Genomic DNA, 19,695 nt, shown 5'->3' on the forward strand with positions numbered 1-19,695 from the left:
TTACTGGAGGGGAATCATTTGTGGAGGACGGTTGAAAGAAACCCAGAAAGGAGTTTAATCACTGTTTAATCCGTGAGTGTGGTACGCAATTTTTAAGTGTGGAAATATTTATAAAAGATACCTTTACATACATATAGCTTTCCTTCTCTAAGTAAGTAATGGTACGCATCCTGTTTGGAACCTTTCTGGTGAAGGTCACTGGGAGTTTAAATTGAAGACAAAGATACCTTTATACACTTTGTGTATGTGCTTACCTGTGAGTCGGGATACGCTGCCTACAGAGGCGTAACTAGCACGGGGCGAGCAGGGCAAAGTGCCCTGGGCGCCGTGACAGCCCCAGCAGAAAGGGGCGCCACCGGCACCTGCACGGCCCGCTCGCCCCATGCTGCCTGCCATTGCTACTAGTGCCCAGTCCGCCAGCGCCGCTACGAGTCCTCCAGACGTGTCGTCTGCCTCCTGCCCGCCTCTGCGAGTGCAATGAATAGAGGGAGGGCCCAGGACCTGCCGTCTGCCTCCCTCCCGCCGCTGTTAGTGCCAGTGTGTGCAGAGTAGGAAGGCCCCCGCCAAGGACCTTCCGTCTGCCTCCCGGCCGCCGCTGTGACTGTGAGCACCAGTGTGCGCAGAGGAGGGGGGCCTCGGTCCGGACCTGCCACCTGCCCGCTGACAATGATGGAGGGGTAAGCTGCAAGCACAAATGTGCGTGTCCACTGTCCAGCAATGGAGGGGTGTGTGTGTGTCCAGCAATGGAGGGGTTTGTGTATGTTGTTGGAGGGGTAAGCAGGGGTGTGTGTGTGTGCATGTGTCCAGCAATGGAAGGGTAAGCAGGCATGTATGTATGTTGCTGGAGGGGTAAGCAGGGGTGTGTGTGTGCAGCACTGGTGGGGTAAGGATGTGTGTGTGTGTGTGTGTGTGTGTGTGTGTGTACTGCCTGGAGGGGTAAGCAGGAGTGTGCGTGTCACCGCATGTCCATGGTGTGTGTGTGTCCGGCTTGGAGGGGTAAGCAGAAGTGTCTGTGCGCGCGTGTGTGTGTGTGTGTGTGTGTGTGTACACTTGGAGGGCTAAGCAGGAGTGTGTGTCTGTGTCCGGCGCTGGGGGGGTAAGCAGAAGTATGCGTGTGTTTGTGTCCGGCTTGGAGGGGTAAGCAGGAGTAGGCGTGTGTTTCTGTGTACATAATGTTTGTGTATGTCTCCTATGTGTGTGTATATTTTCTATCTGTGTGGATATTTATGTGTGTATGTGTTCAGTGTGTTTGCGTATAATCGTGTGTTTTCTGTGTATGTGTTTTGTGTGTGTAGGTCGAAGTAGCGGCACTTCTCCACAGACCCGGAAGTATATATTTTTTTTTTTAATTAGCAGACAGTAGCAGCACGTAGGAAGGAGCATTCCCAAGTCGGTGATCTGCTCCATATAAAAGCGAATATTGTCTACCAAAAGTAGACCACCTCTTGCGGTACGAGTCTGGACCCTTATCTATTTTTTCGTATTCCTTGTTGTTATAGTATTACACTATGTTTGTGTTATGTTCTATCTCAAAGGGCATATGTTCCTGTATTCTAAGAGATTGAACTTCTGTTTGATGACTGGTTGAGAAGCGCCTGAAATAAAGGGTGGTAACTATTTTTTTCATTGTTTCTTCACTGGAAGTATTGGTGATACTTCAAACCACTTATTTCTTTCGGCTGCTTTGGCGCACTGATTGTGATCTATTTCTTGTTTACAAGTACTAGATAGTATAAGGGGACCTACTACACTGAAGGACACGCCCCCTTTTCCAGAAGGCGCGCTCATAATTGCAACCTTCACGGTTTCATTCCCTCTTCAAAAATTCCACTTCGACCACTGCACCTACACATACACACCCTGACATCTTTATATACAGTGACACCGGTGGTATGCGCACATACTTTCTTTTTGTTGTTGTTGGGTTTTTTTTTTTTTGGGGGGGGGGCGCCATTATTGATCTTGCCTTGGGCTCCAAAAACTCTGGGGGGGGGGGGGGGGTGTGGTGGTGGTGGGTGTGGGTATATATATCACACCATACTTCATCAGGGATCCCTTGGGCTTAAAATAGTGATTGCCGATTCAAAAGACCCCTCTACACATTATTTGTTTCATTCTTTTTTTCATGCCACGACATTGGGAGCCCTTCATTTGAGGCGTGGTGTAGATCAGAACAAGGATCAAGAGTTTGAGGACTTTGCCTTACAACATATGAGGAATGTATTCTATATCAAAAGTGCTCATACCAATTTATTTTCCTTACCTGGTTGTTATTTTGTTTATTCTGATTAGGTGTAGGGACACCTTTTAGGAAAATTTCAGGTTAGAGCAGCTACACTTTTGCGCACATTTACAGTATTTTCATTTTTTTTTCCCATTACACCATGCATACTGACTGATTCTATATCAGGTGTGTGCATGTATATGTGTTTAGGGAAAAGCCAAGTGGTTACTCTTTGCTGTCAAATTTTAGGTTTCTATGATGAAACCTAGACACCACATCCAATGCCATATGCATAGAGAACAGTAAAGATGGTCTTTGATTGAAGAATTATGGTAGTGCTGTGCTGCAGGTCATTTCCAGCAATAGATATTTCTGGGTTACAAGTGTTACTAGAAGGTAGCATTGCACATGAATGCTTCTGCATCTAATTATTTCATTCTAGAAACAGTTTATCTGCTTCGTTATTGCCAAGCACGACCATTTTAATTCCTTTGCAAATTAAGTTACTGCTTAAGGTTAAAAAGGAAAAACTACATACACATCACGCAGCAATCTTTACTGCCATTGTAGTGAACCTTCTGCTGTGCAAAAGTAATTATATGGACATAAGTGTTTAAATAGTTTATTGACACAGTAAATGTTCATGATTAATCGGTCTTAAATTGCTGCATACTTTGCAGTTATAACAAAATCTTATAGCAAAGAGGAACAGGTTCATTATACTGTAAACCATTCATTTGGATAAGGCTTTTGACAGCTCATTTCCATTAAACAGTTGAACACTGCACTAACTGACAAGCAATGTAATACCTGCCCCAAGTTAAAGCTATCTTGAGCATTTAGAGTTTGTATTTTCCTCTGAAGGTTTTTTTTTTTTTTTTTTATCCCAACCCACATATAGGGACATTCGAATAGAATGTGGGAGAGGGGCAAATATAAAATGTCTCTAGAATAGCACTGCCCTTTGAATGTGCCTCATATGGAATGATCGCAAAACGGTTGCTTATGGTTTCTAGTTTTAAATCCATTTTACAACTACTACAGGGCCGTCCACCCACCTCAGACTACGCTACCTTTACACTGTCCTTATTTCACATGAACACATTAGCTGCATATGTAATGGAGACGTCTTCATGGACCACCCTGAGGAGCATACATTTTTATACATCTAATGTGGCCAATACTTAGAGGCAGCTGATTGTCCCAACAGCTTAATGGTGGGTATAGTAGCACTTTATTAAAGGACTACTTCAGAACAAGTAGGATTAGAATGTGCATTAATGCAACCATGTAAAACGCCACACCAACACTTCCAACCAGTTACTACCACCATCATGATGGTGGACACTGCATGTAAGCAGTTAATACTAGGAGGCCTTGTGCAGTACACCTATACTAGGTACAAGAGCAGCAAGAATACTAAATGTTAAAGCAAACAACCTACAAAGAGGGACTATATATTTACATAATGCCATGAAAGGTTTGACAAAAGTAGCCACAATTAACGAGAGAGACCGTCGCATTACAAGCATTTGAAGCTAATACGCTGTAGTGTGCAAGTAAATTGGGTTTAACAAATACCAAAAGAACTCCAACACAACAAAATGAAGGCATATTACAAAGATCTATGCTTGGGTGCATTTCATGCATCTTCTGTATATTTTCTGCTGTTGTAGCTTGCATTCATTAGTGGCTCAAAGCCTCGTCGCCATTTTCTGTTCAAAAAGAGAACAAGCAGCACCAAGAGGACAAGCAAGGCGATAAGTACTCCACCAACAGCTGATGCAATAGCCACTGCAACTACACGATTGTCCGTGTCAGAAGCTGGAGAGGAAGGAAACACATTGCTTAGGTTTTTGATGTCACATAATTATTGCCTAGATAATATGCATCAGTGAGTAAAAGGGCTGACCCTGCAGAAATGTTACTCAAATAAGTCCTGCTTCCAATTGATCCATAGTGTAACTAAGGGGTACATTTACTAAGCAGTGATAAGAATGGAGAAGTGAGCCAGTGGAGAAATTTCCCCATCAACCAATCAGAATCTCTGTATAATTTTATAATATGCAAATTATAGATGTTACTTCAGTGCTGATTGGTTGCCATGGGCACTTCTCCACTGGCTCACTTCTCCACTCTTATCACTGCTTAGTAAATGTACCCCTAACTCTGTAGCAAACCTATTTGGCTGGTTAACACAACTAGCTAGCTGAATATGGTGCTGTAGCTCTATTCCGCTGCTTCAGTGTGCACAAGCACCTGTACCAACTCGCTGGTGTTACCCACAGAACCATCTGCATCTTCCAGGTCGGTGGTAACATATGCAAGTAATGAAGGATAAAAATGGAGATGAAAAACCAACTGCTTTATCTGTATTTCCAGTGTGTTCAAATAATTGCACAGATGAACTGCTTCAGTATGATTTCCAAATGGACGGGATGTCGGCGTTCAGAATACCAACAGTGGCATCCCGCCCATCAGAATCCTGATCGCCCCCTCTAAAGTACCCTAACCCACCCCCTGCCTCCTATCCCAAGCCTCCCGGGTGGGCACCTGAACCTATCCCTCCCTGGTGGTGCCTAACCCTTACCTTCCCCCAATGCCTAAACCTAACACTCCCAGCTTAGTGCCTAGCCGTAACCCTCCCTCCCCTGTCCCTAACCCCAATTTCACAGCCCTGCACCCTAACCACCTCTTCTTGTGTCTAAACCCCCTTCCCCCGGCAGAACACCAGCGCGCCCCACTGGATGGACGTTTAGGATCCCGGCTGCCGGTATCCTGAGCAGCATCAGTATTTAGATGCCGGGCTTGCAGCGTCCTTCGGGATCCCACCGTCTGTATATTGACAGCCGCGATCCAGTCTGTCGGGAACATAAATGCATCCCAGATGTACAGTAGGTCACACTAAAGCCCAGTACCCACGGGCCGATGCAGGAGAGATGTGTGCTGAGCGAACCGCTCAGCACACATCTCTCCTGCCGCTCAGCACGATCTGTGCTGAGCGTGCGGGGGGAGACAGGGGGCCGCTCACTTCACCCAGCAGGTGAAGTGAGCGACCCGCTAGATTGGCCTGCATGCAGGCCAATCTAGCAGCAGCGATAGCGATGTGCGGGGCCGCGCATCACTATCGCTGAGGGGGCTACACACGGAGCGATCATGACGATATTCTAAGCAATCTAGTAAGATTGCTTAGAATATCGCTCCGTGAGTACCCCCCTTTAATGTATGAACCTCAATGCTCTACAATATCTAGTTACTTTTGGTGTAGCATTTGAAAGCAGAAAAAAACTTTTAGACCAAAGCAGGTGGGAATACAGAAGTGATGAAGGGCTTTAAACATTTCATATTTTACCTGGTAATTCAATAGCATACGTATATCCCAGCTGCTCAGCTGGTGTGAAAAGCTCATCATTCGTTATAGGAGGAAAGAAGGGCACCATGTTGTACATGCGATTGTGTCCTAATGGTGCAAGTTCCTGAGGCCAAACAGCATCTGTGGGCTGAAAGCGCTTCATCCATTCATCAAATATTGCATCAGTGAACGAATGGAGTACCTACAAAAATGATGTATAATATTTGTTGTATACAACTTCAAGACAAAAAAAAAAAAATGATAAACCAAACAATTGTGCAAGGCTTGCATCACTCCTATTATAACACTAGCACATACTGTATACTGGGGGGGGTGGGGGGGGGGGGGAGCCTGTATGTTCTTCACATATGCAAAATTTAATTATTAAACCATTCCATTCAGGAATGTCCAGAAAACCTCCCATACTTCTCACAGGTGCCCACATCAGATCCAAAGAGTTCCTGTAACTGGGATCCTGTTCCAGCTCAAGGTATACTTGGCAAGTAAGAAATAACGCCTTTTACAGAGGCTGGCTAACAATTGTGAAAGGGAAGAAGGGAAACCTGACATTCTGACCAGGGCACCATCTGTGACATGTGTATGCTCTTCCTGGGATTGCCTGGAATTCCTATGCATGCGTGGTGTCCACAAACACATGCCAGCAAATACTCCTCTCATAAGATGACCTGCATACTACATAGTAAAAACAATTTGATGGCAGATAAGAAACACTCGGCCTATCTAGTCTGCGACTTTCAAACCTTAAACCTCATTTGATCCTTGTTTTTTGTATGGATATCCTTAGGTCTATCCCATGCATGTCCCTTGCTCTACTGTGTTAGCCCCTACCACCTCTGATGGGAGGCTATTCTACTACCCTTTCTGTGAAGTAATTTTTGCTCAAATGTCCCCTGAACCTACCTCCCTCCAGTTTCATATTCCTCTGGACTTCGTTAAAACTCTTGCTATATTTGGAAGTTTCTATCATGTCCCTCCCCCCCCCCCCCCCCTTTCATTCTTTGTTCCAAACTATACAGATTAAGATTTTTGTTTTGTGATGTAGGCCATGCCCCATTTCCGTTGCCCTTCTTTGTACAGTCTCTAATGCATTAATATCCTTCTGAAAATATGGCCTCCAGAAATGAACACAGTATTCTAGAGGAGGCCGTACCAATGACTTATACAGTGGCATTATTACTTTTCTGCTTCCTCTTCCTATGCAACCAAACATCTGACTAGCCTTTTTCATTGCTTGCTTACGTTGCTTACCTGCCTTTACGTCACCTGAAATAGTGACTCCTAGCTCCTTTTCCTTGTCAGTAGTTTCCAGTATAGTGCCACTGGCGTTTCTAGAATGGGACTATTGTGAGGACTAGCCTCAAAGAAAATTCCTTTTTTGGAGCACTCTTTTGAAATAATAAATAAATAATATATAATATGATATATTGAGAATTAGTGATTAAATGTTAAAACTTAACTTTTATTTCTATACCAATCTAAAATAAGGAGGAGAGAAGAATGTTCACACACATTGCATGTCAGACACTATCATAAGTATCATATGAGTTCAATGAACATCCACTTCTCCCAATGTAAGGTCCCAAAATAAACAATTAATTTTTATTAATCATTATTAATAAATCAATTTTTAACAAATCATTACGTTAATATTGATGTACCATCTCGGCATATGACATCATTACGTTCGTACTCATGTACAATCTCGGCATAGAGCTATTGTATCATTAGGGCTAATTGGCCTAATACGGACGCGCTCATCTTGTAAATGTATGTACATTACCCACTTATTTAGAAGTGGACAAACGTGGATATACTTCTAGTTCTAATCCACTCCTTAGTTATTATTTGTATGAGAGCCGTCAAATCCACTGGCTCTACAAAATTCCCAACCACATATTAAATATGAAATGAAGAACCACATATCAAATAATTGCACATAAAACGTTTTTGGAATTCCGTATTTGATATGTGGTTCTTCATTTCATATTTAATATGTGGTTGGGAATTTTGTAGAGCCAGTGGATTTGACGGCTCTCATACAAATAATAACTAAGGAGTGGATTAGAACTAGAAGTATATCCACGTTTGTCCACTTCTAAATAAGTGGGTAATGTACATACATTTACAAGATGAGCGCGTCTGTATTAGGCCAATTAGCCCTAATGATACAATAGCTCTATGCCGAGATTGTACATGAGTACGAACGTAATGATGTCATATGCCGAGATGGTACATCAATATTAACGTAATGATTTGTTAAAAATTGATGATTTATTAATAATGATTATTAATTAAAAATTAATTGTTTATTTTGGGACCTTACATTGGGAGAAGTGGATGTTCATTGAACTCATATGATACTTATGATAGTGTCTGACATGCAATGTGTGTGAACATTCTTCTCTCCTTATTTTAGATTGGTATAGAAATAAAAGTTAAGTTTTAACATTTAATCACTAATTCTCAATATATCATTATATATTATTTATTTATTATTTCAAAAGTGTGCTCCAAAAAAGGAATTTTCTTTGAGGCTAGTCCTCACAATAGTTCTGATCATGAGTTTTCTCATAATTCCAGGAGCACCTCCAGCCTGTTTATGATTTAGATATGATTATCTTTGATATTGATTGTAGCTGGTTATCAATATATAAAAATATTTAATAAGATGTTTGATATCCAGTGCAGGATAACCCTTTCAGTTTCTAGAATGGGTGCAGTGTGTGCGGTGTACACAGGCCCCCCGAGTACAGAGGGGGGCCCCCACCGCACACGCTGCACCCATTTTTAAAATACTCACCCCTCCGGAGAACAGCACCAGCATCCAGTGCTGTTAAAACACTGAAAAAGGCTCAGCAGCCATTTTCACGGAGTTCTGCGCATGCACAGTAGAGAAATCTCAGGGAAAATGGCCACAGCACCATTTTCCCGGAGACATGCTCAGTAGAGTCTGAGCCCTCTAGTGCTCAGACTCTCAGCACTGCCAGCAGAGAGGAGGGGGCCCGAACGGAGGAGGCTGAACACGGGCCTCCTCCTCTCTTAATGCGCCCCTGTATAGTGCCATTAATACTTTATTTAGCCTTTAGATTTTTGAGACCCAAGTGCATGATTTTACATTTTTTGGCATTAAACTGTAATTGCCATGCTTTTGATAATTCATCTTGTCTACCTATATCCTCAATTATTTGTTTTACCCCTCCTGGTGTGTCTACAATGTTGCATATCTTTGTGTTATCCGTGAAAAGGCATACTTTCCCTTTAAGTGCCATTGGCAATGTCACCAAGATATTTAAAAGCACTGGTCCAAGTACAGATCCCTGGGGTACCTCACTGGTAACATTTCCCTTCTGTCTAGATAAGCTAGATCTACCTTTGTCTATTACTTTAGTCACACAGTCTGGGGGTGTGTGGGGGGGGGGGGGGGTGGAGAGAAAAAAAAAAAGCCAATAAGGTTTATTTGACATGGTCTCCCTCCAATGAAGCCATGCTGTTTCGGATCCTGTAAATTGCTGGATTTGAGATAATCTACAATTCTCTCTTTTAAGAGCGTTTCCATCAATTTCCCTACTACTGATGTAGGGCTCACTGGTCACTAGTTTCTTGCTTCCACTTTTCTGCAGTGGGACTAAGTTTGCTTTTTCCAGTCCTTTGGAATTACTCCTGTAGCTAGTGACTGGTTGAATAAGTCTTAATGGTGATACCAGCACCCCTTTAAGCTCTTTCAGTATCTTTGGCTGTATTTCCCTGGCCCCACTGATTTATCCACTTTCAGCTTTGATAGTTCTGTTAGGACCTTTTCCTCTGTAAATGCACTAGTTTCGTTTTTCTGAATATCCTAGCAACTTAACGGTGGCCCCTTCCTCTCTTTCAGTAGGGAATACTGAGCAAAAATTATTATGATCTGCTATTACATTTTCTCCCTCAACAAGACTCCCAGTCTGTCTTTAGTCTTATTTTTCCACCTTTTGATTGATTTTCTCCTTAAACACACATATAGATACATATACATACATAGCTCAAAAAAATAAAGGGTACACTAAAATAACACATCCTGGATCTGAATGAATGAAATATTCTTCTTAAATGCTTTGTTCTTTACATAGTTGAATGTGCCGACAACAAAATCACACAAAAATTATCAATGGAAATCAAATTTATTAACCCATGGAGGTCTGGATTTGGAGTCACACTCAAAATGAAAGTGGAAAAAAACACTACAGGCTGATCAAACTTTGATGTAATGTCCTTAAAACAAGTCAAAATGAGGCTCAGTAGTGTGTGTGGCCTCCACGTGCCTGTACGACCTCCCTACAATGCCTGGCCATGCTCCTGATGAGGTGGCGAATGGTCTCCTGAGGGATCTCCTCCCAGACCTGGACTAAAGCATCCGCCAACTCCTGGACAGTCTGTGGATGGAGCGAGACATGATGTCCCAGATGTGCTCAATTGGATTCAGGTCTGGGGAACGGGCGGGCCAGTCCATAGCATCAATGCCTCCGTCTTGCAGGAACTGCTGACACACTCCAGCCACATGAGGTCTAGCATTGTCTTGCATTAGGAGGAACCCAGGGCCAACCGCACCAGCATATGGTATCACAAGGGGTCTGAGGATCTCATCTCAGTACCTAATGGCAGTCAGGCTACCTCTGGCGAGCAAATGGAAGGCTGTGCGGCCCACCAAAGAAATGCCACCCCACACCATTACTGACCCACTGCCAAACCGGTCATGCTGGAGGATGTTGCAGGCAGAACATTCTCCTTGGCGTCTCCAGACTCTGTCACATGTGCTCAGTGAGAACCTGTTTTCATCTGTGAAGAGCACAGGGCGCCAGTGGCGAATTTGCCAATCTTGGTGTTCTCTGGCAAATGCCAAACGTCCTACACGGTGTTGGGCTGTAAGCACAACCCCAACCTGTGGACGTCGGGCCCTCATACCACCCTCATGGAGTCTGTTTCTGATTGTTTGAGTAGACACATGCACATTTGTGGCTTGCTGGAGGTCATTTTGCAGGGCTCTGGCAGTGCTCCTCCTGTTCCTCCTTGCACAAAGGTGGAGGTAGCGGTCCTGCTGCTGGGTTGTTGCCCTCCTACGGCCTCCTCCACGTCTCCTGATGTACTGGCCTGTCTCCTGGTAGCGCCTCCATGCTCTGGACACTACGCTGACAGACACAGCAAACCTCCTTGCCACAGCTCGCATTGATGTGCCATCCTGGATGAGCTGCACTACCTGAGCCACTTGTGTGGGTTGTAGACTCCGTCTCATGCTACCGCTAGAGTGAAAGCACCGCCAGCTTTTAAAAGTGACCAAAACATCAGCCAGAAAGCATAGGAGCTGAGAAGTGGTCTGTGGTCACCACCTGCAGAACAACTCCTTTATTGGGGGTGTCTTGCTAATTGCCTATAATTTCCACCTGTTGTCTATTCCATTTACACAACAGCATGTGAAATGGATTGTCAATTTATTTTTTTGAGCAGAATATGAATATATATATATTATATACGTATACACACACACACACACATATATATATATACACACACACACACACACACATATACAAGCGTCCACGAGTGTGATAGCCAAGTAATAAAAGGAATTTTTAGCTTTTTAGGTGGGTTTTTTTATGGCCCAAAACACTCATCTCAAATGGTGGATACTCGTTGGAAGTTCTTTTAACCAGATATCGCATGTAAGAGGGAAAAGAAAAAAAAACACCACAAACATATGTGTACCGTTCTCAGACTTACAGCATGTCATCTGTAATAGAGGGCAAAATTAGGGAACAAGCTTATTCCCAATAATGTATATTTACTAGCCCAAACATTAAAAGGTTAAAAATACATAGGTTTAATATACAAAGACATACAATGGCTAAAAAAAACATGCGTACAAGATTTAAAACATAGAGAGCTTATTTGTCCATCAAAGGAGATCAGCAACAAACTGTCCCAAATATAAAAACGTGCAATGGCTGAAAAACACACGTACAAGATTTAAAAACATCAAAAGCTTATCTATCCATCAAAGGAGATCAGCAGCAAACTGCATTGGCCAATGCACGGAAGCCGACTATTTGGCAGGTACACATTAAACCAAGTGGGCATATTTGCAGTTATATTATGTGTGATACAGTGGTCAGGTTTTAATTTTTGTGACTCTGATAGTGTAGGACCTGCATGAAGGTGGGGTACCTTGGCAAACGGTTTGCAGGCTTCCGTGCATTGGCCAATTCACTAACTAAACCCCCATCATTTATTTATTGATGTTGTGAAGATAAGGGAGCTTGCTTTGGTGAAAATTATATATATATATATATATATATATATATATATATATATATATATATATATATATATATATATATATATATATATATATATATATATATATATACACATACACACACACACACATACACACACGCACTCAACCAAGTAAGCTCACTTGTCCTCAACACTTCAATAAATAAATGATGGGGGTTTAGTTAGTGGATTGGCCAATGCACAGAAGCCTGCAAAACAATCGTCAAGGTACCCCACACTTTCATGCAGGTCCTACACTATCAGAGTTTTAAAACCTGACTACTGTTTCACACATCATCTGCCTGTTCGGTTTAATGTGCACCAGATAGATAATAATATAATTTTTTTCCTCTATATATATATCTATATCTATATCTTCACCCATGTTGAAAGCCCCTCAGAAATGTATCCCATATATGTTCATATAGGGGGTAATTCAGAGTTGATCGCAGCAGCAAATTTGTTAGCAGTTGGGCAAAACCATGTGCACTGCAGGGGTGGTAGATATAACATGTGCAGGGAGAGTTAAGGCCCATATTCATCTAGGGAGAGGTGTGCTGAGCGAACCGCTCAGCACACATCTCTCTCCTCGCTCAGCACGATGTGTGCTGAGCGTGCGAGGGGAGGCGCTCATTTCACCCAGCGGGTGAAGTGAGCGACCTGCTAGATGGCCAATCTAGCAACAGCGATGCGCAGGGCTGCGCATCGCTATCGCTGTGAGAGGTACACACGGAGTGATCGCTGCTTAAAATCTAAGCAATCTAGTCAGATTGCTTAGATTTTAAGCAGCGATCGCTCCGTGAGTACCCCCCTTTAGATTTGGGTGGGTTATTTTGTTGCTGTGCAGGGTAAAATACTGGCAGCTTTATTTTTACACTGCAATTTAGTTTTCAGTTTGAACACACCCCACCCAAATCTAACTCTCTCTGCACATGTTATATCTGCCCCCCCCCCCCCCTGCAGTACACATGGTTTTGCCCAACTGCTAACAAATTTGCTGCTGTGATCAACTCTGAATTAGGCCCATAGTGAGAAGCATTGTACAAGTACATTTATGCAAATTGACCAATGATTGAGAGTGGTGCTTGGGTTTTTTCATTTTGTGGATACACTATATAAAAAGGGAATACATACCACAAAAAGAGGATCATTAGCAGCAGAGTGGGACAATGCACTGGTTCCATTTAAGAATGTGTGTACTAAATTATGAAGGCTCATTGCAGGAAAATCCAGTGTTCCATTTGGCTCCTCAAAGCCTTCAAGTGCATTCCTGTGCAAATAAAATGGATATTAAATAGTTCCCATCAGAAAAGGTTTGCTTAATAAGTTGTTTACACTTGCATAAAATTAATCTGCAAACATAAAAAATGTTGTGGCGCGAGGGGCATTAAAAGATGCACATTATTATATACACATGTATTTTATGTCTTAAGTACTAGCCACAATGAGTAGCTGGATAAAATCAATGCCAAGGAGTATCAGTACTAAATACAAGAAGTAAATAGTAGAGAGAAAATTAATAGGTGGGTAATGAACAGTGCAACAGGGTTTCTGCTACTGTCAAATGTAAATAACATTTTATCTGTAACCAATGTGTGACAGTAGTGGTATTATATACTCTGGGGTTCTACAAATGTTTTAATAAATAGCAGTCCTATATGGCAGTATATGAACAGTTTGTCAGAGCACTGCTGAGGCTATATCTCAATAAGAAAATGTAAATGTAAGTAAGGTCTCACCTCACAGGCAGTCAGAGAGAACACAATGCGAGTTGGTAATTTGATAAAACGATGCAAAATTTTCAGGTGCCACTGAAATGCCTGTAGCTGGGTGACTGGTGAGCCTTTGTACAGACAGTGAGGCTTGTCTGCTGATCCTTTATTTGTGTGCTCCCCCATACAGGACCGACCGTGTCGATACTGGACTGCATGCACTGCCATTTCAACAGGGTTAGGGTTAACATGCTACTTAGAAGCTACCTACTAGATTGCAAGCTCCTCAGAGCAGGGCCCTCTTTCTTCTTGTTGTCAAAACCCTTAACTTGACACATTTCACAGCCCTCTCCTACTCAGCGACCATCTTACTGCCTTTTTCTCTTGCTGGTAAAGGCTCATCTCTATCTATGGCCACCAGCTCCTAGTAGTACGATCATCACTCACTTACATCTAAGCTGTATTATGGTGATCTTTGTTATTACCTGTACTCTATTTTTGTTATTTATTTACTGTAATGTTAAGTTTTGTTTCCCTGTGCTGTCCCTTGTATGACGCTGCTAATACTACACATTAAGAGGATTGCCCATACAACTTTAAACATGCTCCTTTACACACATTTTTATAGTTGTAATAACAATCCAGTTAACAGGCAAGAGTGATAATATACAAAAGAAAGAACTCTGTTCCTTAAAAACCATGTTTGGCTTAGACAATTAAGACCTTTCTGAAGCATACAAGAGCTATTTGGCATAAGTTATTTAATTACCAACAAAGCAACACTGGTAGTGGAAAACTGATGTTTCTTCAGCTTTTTTTTTTTTTTTTTTAGGCTATCCAATTAAGTCACAACCCCACCAAAAAAAATAAATAAAATTAAAAAATCTCCTGAAAACACAGGTTCAGATGCAAATGGGGCTGTTTTCAGGGATTTTGCTTTGCCTGCCATGGGCATGTGAATCAAAATCCCCGATAGGCCATGGCTCTCGCGTGTTCGTGTGTAATTGAATGCCAGCCATTGTATTCAAGTGACAATATACAGGAGAGCGTATGTGCCCAGGATCACATCACAATATGCAATCACATCAGCATAATGTATCATCCAGCACAGGGGCCCAGTGAGAAGCCCATCCCTGCAATGCGCAGAGTGTGGTGCAGGGGCTGATGCAAGATCACACATGTACAACGGCCATTTGTGGAAGAACCCTCTGCCGACTACAAATGTAAAGTGTAGCCCATATGCTACTGCCATCTTCAGATATCAGGAATGCTTCACATTACAGATATCGGGCCTAATTCAGACCTCATCGCAAAAGCAAATTCCTTTCTCTAATGGGCAAAACCATATGCACTGCAGGTGGGGCAGATATAACATGTGCAGAGAGAGTTAAGGTGTGTACACATGGTGAGATAAATCTGTAAGATTTTGACTATAGAGTCAAAATCTTATGGAAAGTAAAGTGCACATCTCATGGTGTTAGGAAGCTTGCGATACAGATTTGATCCCGATACACGCTCCTGTGGGCTCGGTATCGTTCAGCTAGATAGACTGTGCAGGCAAGTCAATCTTGATTATTTAGTGTACCATCTAGTACAAAGTATAGTTAAAATTGGCACTTAGTCAAAGTCGGACATGGACAAAAATCTAAAGTACAGATTTTTGACTGTCTGGGCTCTGGGGGAGTTCAAGGGAAATTGTACAGTCAAAATCGGACATACTGTAACAAGGATCTCACAGTGGGGTTTATTTACTAAGATTCGTAATTTCCGTAAAAAGGTCAAAGTTCAATCACGAATGACATCGACAGTGTAAAACTGCAACTTTTTGAATTGATTACGATGGATTTACTAAGCTGTCGTATTCGGGTTTTTCTTTGCTTCCGATGTCGATGTCATTCGTGTTTTTTTACCTAATTTTACGGCAGTGATTAGCAAAACACTGCCGTTTTTTTTTACAATCAATCTCGGCTGGATCTGTGTGATCCGTGCTGGGGTTCGTATTTTTTTTTAAAAAAATTAAACAATGTAAAATTCCAAAAAAAAAATGCGTGGGGTCCCCCCTCCTAAGCATAACCAGCCTCGGGCTCTTTGAGCCGATCCTGGTTGCAGAAATATGGGTAAAAAAATGACAGGGGTTCCCCCATATTTAAGCAACCAGCATCGGGCTCTGCGCCTGGTCCTGGTCCCAAAAATACGGGGGACAAAAAGAGTAGGGGTCCCCCGTATTTTTAAAACCAGCACCGGGCTCCACTAGCTGGACAGATAATGCCACAGCCGGGGGTCACTTTTATATAGTGCCCTGCGGCCGTGGCATCAAAAATCCAACTAGTCACCCCTGGCCGGGGTACCCTGGGGGAGTGGGGACCCCTTCAATCAAGGGGTCCCCCCCCCCAGCCACCCAAGGGCCAGGGGTGAAGCCCGAGGCTGTCCCCCCCCATCCAATGGGCTGCGGATGGGAGGGCTGATAGCCTTTGTTGTAAAATAAAAGATATTGTTTTTAGTAGCAGTACTACAAGTCCCAGCAAGCCTCCCCCGCATGCTGGTACTTGGAGAACCACAAGTACCAGCATGCGGCAGAAAAACGGGCCCGCTGGTACCTGTAGTACTACTACTAAAAAAATACCCAAAAAAAGACAAGACACACACACCGTGAAAGTAAAGATTTATTACATACATACACACATACATACATACTTACCTATGGCCCCACGCAGGTCGGTCCTCTTGTCCAGTAGAATCCAAGGGGTACCTGTTGAATAAATTATACTCACGAGATCCAGGGGTCCAGGCTCCTCGGCAAATCCAGGGTTAATCCACGTACTTGTTAAAAATAAAAAAACGGTATCCCGACCACGAACTGAAAGGGGACCCATGTTTGCACATGGGTCACCTTCCCACGAATGCCAGAAACCCACTTTGACTTCTGTCTAAGTGGGTTTCTTCAGCCAATCAGGGAGTGCCACGTTGTAGCACTCTCCTGATCAGCTGTGTGCTCTTGTCCTCACTGACAGGCAGCACACGGCAGTGTTACAATGTAGCGCCTATGCGCTACATTGTAACCAATACTGGGAACTTTCTGCCCTGCGGTTGACCTAAAGTGACGTCACCGCTGAGCAGAAAGTTCCCAGCATTGGTTACAATGTAGCGCATAGGCGCTACATTGTAACACTGCCGTGTGCTGCCTGTCAGTGAGGACAAGAGCACACAGCTGATCAGGAGAGTGCTACAACGTGGCACTCCCTGATTGGCTGAAGAAACCCACTTAGACAGAAGTCAAAGTGGGTTTCTGGCATTCGTGGGAAGGTGACCCATGTGCAAACATGGGTCCCCTTTCAGTTCGTGGTCGGGATACCGTTTTTTTATTTTTAACAAGTACGTGGATTAACCCTGGATTTGCCGAGGAGCCTGGACCCCTGGATCTCGTGAGTATAATTTATTCAACAGGTACCCTTGGATTCTACTGGACAAGAGGACCGACCTGCGTGGGGCCATAGGTAAGTATGTATGTATGTGTGTATGTAAGTAATAAAATTATACTTTCACGGTGTGTGTGTCTTGTCTTTTTTTGGGTATTTTTTTAGTGGTAGTACTACAGGTACCAGCGGGCCCGTTTTTCCGCCGCATGCTGGTACTTGTGGTTCTCCAAGTACCAGCATGCGGGGGAGGCTTTCTAGGACTTGTAGTACTGCTACTAAAAACAATATCTTTTATTTTACAACAAAGGCTATCAGCCCTCCCATCCGCAGCCCATTGGATGGGGGGGGGGGGACAGCCTCGGGCTTCACCCCTGGCCCTTGGGTGGCTGGGGGGGACCCCTTGATTGAAGGGGTCCCCACTCCCCCAGGGTACCCCGGCCAGGGGTGACTAGTTGGATTTTTGATGCCACGGCCGCAGGGCGCTGTATAAAAGTGACCCCCGGCTGTGGCATTATCTGTCCAGCTAGTGGAGCCCGGTGCTGGTTTTAAAAATACGGGGGACCCCTACTCTTTTTGTCCCCCGTATTTTTGGGACCAGGACCAGGCGCAGAGCCCGATGCTGGTTGCTTAAATATGGGGGAACCCCTGTCATTTTTTTCCCCATATTTCTGCAACCAGGATCGGCTCAAAGAGCCCGAGGCTGGTTATGCTTAGGAGGGGGGACCCCACGCAATTTTTTTAGCAAAAATAAGCACTTTCCCACCCCTTCCCACTGATATACATGCACGGATCTCATGGATCCGTGCATGCCTATCCAATCACGAATAAAAAAAGCAGGTCTGTTTTTTTTTAGCACTTTTTTACGAGTTGTAATTTTTCACGGCAGTGTTTGTTCTTTTTTTGCTTTGCACTTCTTAGTAAATGACCGAGATTCATACTTAAACAGCCGCGTTTTGACCGATGGTGTATTCATTCGTAATTTTTTACCTGAACTTGCAAAAAATTACGAATGCCCTCATCACTGCCGTGATTAGTGTTTAGTAAATGACCGAGATTGACCGAGATGACACTTTGATGAAAAAACGGCATCTCGGTCAAAATCGGGAGCTTAGTAAATATACCCCAGTGTGTACACACCTTTAGAATTGGGTGGGTTATTTTGTGGTTTCTGTGTAGAGGAAATACTGGCTGCTTTATCTTTACAGTGCAATTTAGATTTCAGATTGAATGCACCCCACCCAAATCTACTCACTGCACATTTTATCTGCCCCACCTGCATTGCACATAATTGTGCCCATTAGAGAAAAATGTTGCTGTTGCAATCAGGTTTGAATTAGGCCCATTGATACATCAGATAGCCCTGCATCGCCATAGAAACCTATGAATGATGTGGCTGCTGGTAGGAATGGAAGATCTCAGCAGGTATTGGAGATATCTGCTGCCGTCCTTCCTACATACATTCCAGGGATACTTAACATTTGCGGATACCCACCAAAACAGGTGTTTTCGGGGAAATACTAACAAAAATGTTTGATAAAAGGACCCCTCAGTGCCTTCTGGGACAACATTTTCCCGACAAGACACGTCATTATACTTTGTTAGCGGATAAAAGGGTACACACTATTTGGAATCCAATTCAGTGACTTTAAGAACAAAATCAGTACAAGCCACAACACTCTAGTGCGTTTATATTACCAAAAAAAAAAAAAATGTAAACAAAATCGTAATAACACTCGATTCATACACTAACCACAATAGCATAACTTCAAAACTCTGTGCAGATCAAAAAGAACACACAGATTCATACCGAAAGCTTGAAGTAGAGTTTGTGAAGTAAGGAGGACGGTCAAACTCTCTAAGTGAAAGACATTTCTTTACATCATCCATGGTTGGCAGACTCCCACCAGAACGGTCAATTGTACTCCTCCGAATAAAACCTTCATTAGTTCCGTTACACAGTGTAACCAGACGATTGTACTCATCTAAGCTAGGATTTAAAAGACAGAAAATCAGGTTAGTTTTGCAGTCCTTATAGAATGTATAATAATATTGCGGATACCAAGGACCAGATAGTGGTTTAATAAAAATAAAAAAAAAAATTACAAAAAAAACAAAAACAAAAACACACACAAACAAACACGTCACCATCATGAGAACAAACTCTTTGGGAAGGGCAGCAAATAAACAAACCTTAACCTATTTATAAAGGTGCAGTTAAATAATGTTTCCAGGGACATGAAACCAAATGGAATCCAGTCTGGCCCATCGGCATCCTGGGTATGGAGAAAGGTACTAAAGTGGGATGAACAAGCTTTGCCTAGCTGAATGACATTTGTCACAGCTAATCATCTTTGGCTGAGTTATTTCACACTGCATGTACTTTGTGCTAGCTTTGGTACACAAGTAAAACTCCTTAGGTGCGAACATTATAAAGTCAAACAGCACAGTGCATCGCATGTTACAAAAATACCTCATTCGAGCAGGCACCAATAATTAAAACACTTCCTTTCAAACCTTGAATTGGGTAGCATTATTAAATATGTTTGTACTTCCTTAGAAATCCATTCATAGGTCGGTAAATGTATTACGTTCCAATATGGGGGAGAAGCAGTATCAGTGCACATTATGTGCGCCAATACCACTTTTCCCCCCATATAAGACACTGGC

At 43.0% G+C, this 19,695-nt stretch overlaps 1 protein-coding gene across 1 annotated transcript in view; it reads right to left on the bottom strand.

The window, feature by feature from the left end:
- Positions 1 to 2,830: 2,830 nt before the first annotated feature.
- DCT (dopachrome tautomerase) overlaps positions 2,831 to 19,695 on the bottom strand; it is a 34,586-nt gene continuing 17,721 nt past the window's right edge. Inside the window, exons 5-8 of the mRNA XM_063953012.1 lie at positions 18,836 to 19,015; positions 13,035 to 13,170; positions 5,577 to 5,778; positions 2,831 to 4,048 (exon numbers count right to left, since the gene is read on the bottom strand). Coding sequence (XP_063809082.1) covers positions 3,867 to 4,048; positions 5,577 to 5,778; positions 13,035 to 13,170; positions 18,836 to 19,015 — 700 coding nt within the window. The 3' untranslated portion in view covers positions 2,831 to 3,866. The remainder of the gene's footprint in view (positions 4,049 to 5,576; positions 5,779 to 13,034; positions 13,171 to 18,835; positions 19,016 to 19,695) is intronic.

This window comes from Pseudophryne corroboree, chromosome 2, assembly GCF_028390025.1.
Source record: "Pseudophryne corroboree isolate aPseCor3 chromosome 2, aPseCor3.hap2, whole genome shotgun sequence".
NCBI classification, from domain to species: Eukaryota; Metazoa; Chordata; class Amphibia; order Anura; family Myobatrachidae; genus Pseudophryne; species Pseudophryne corroboree.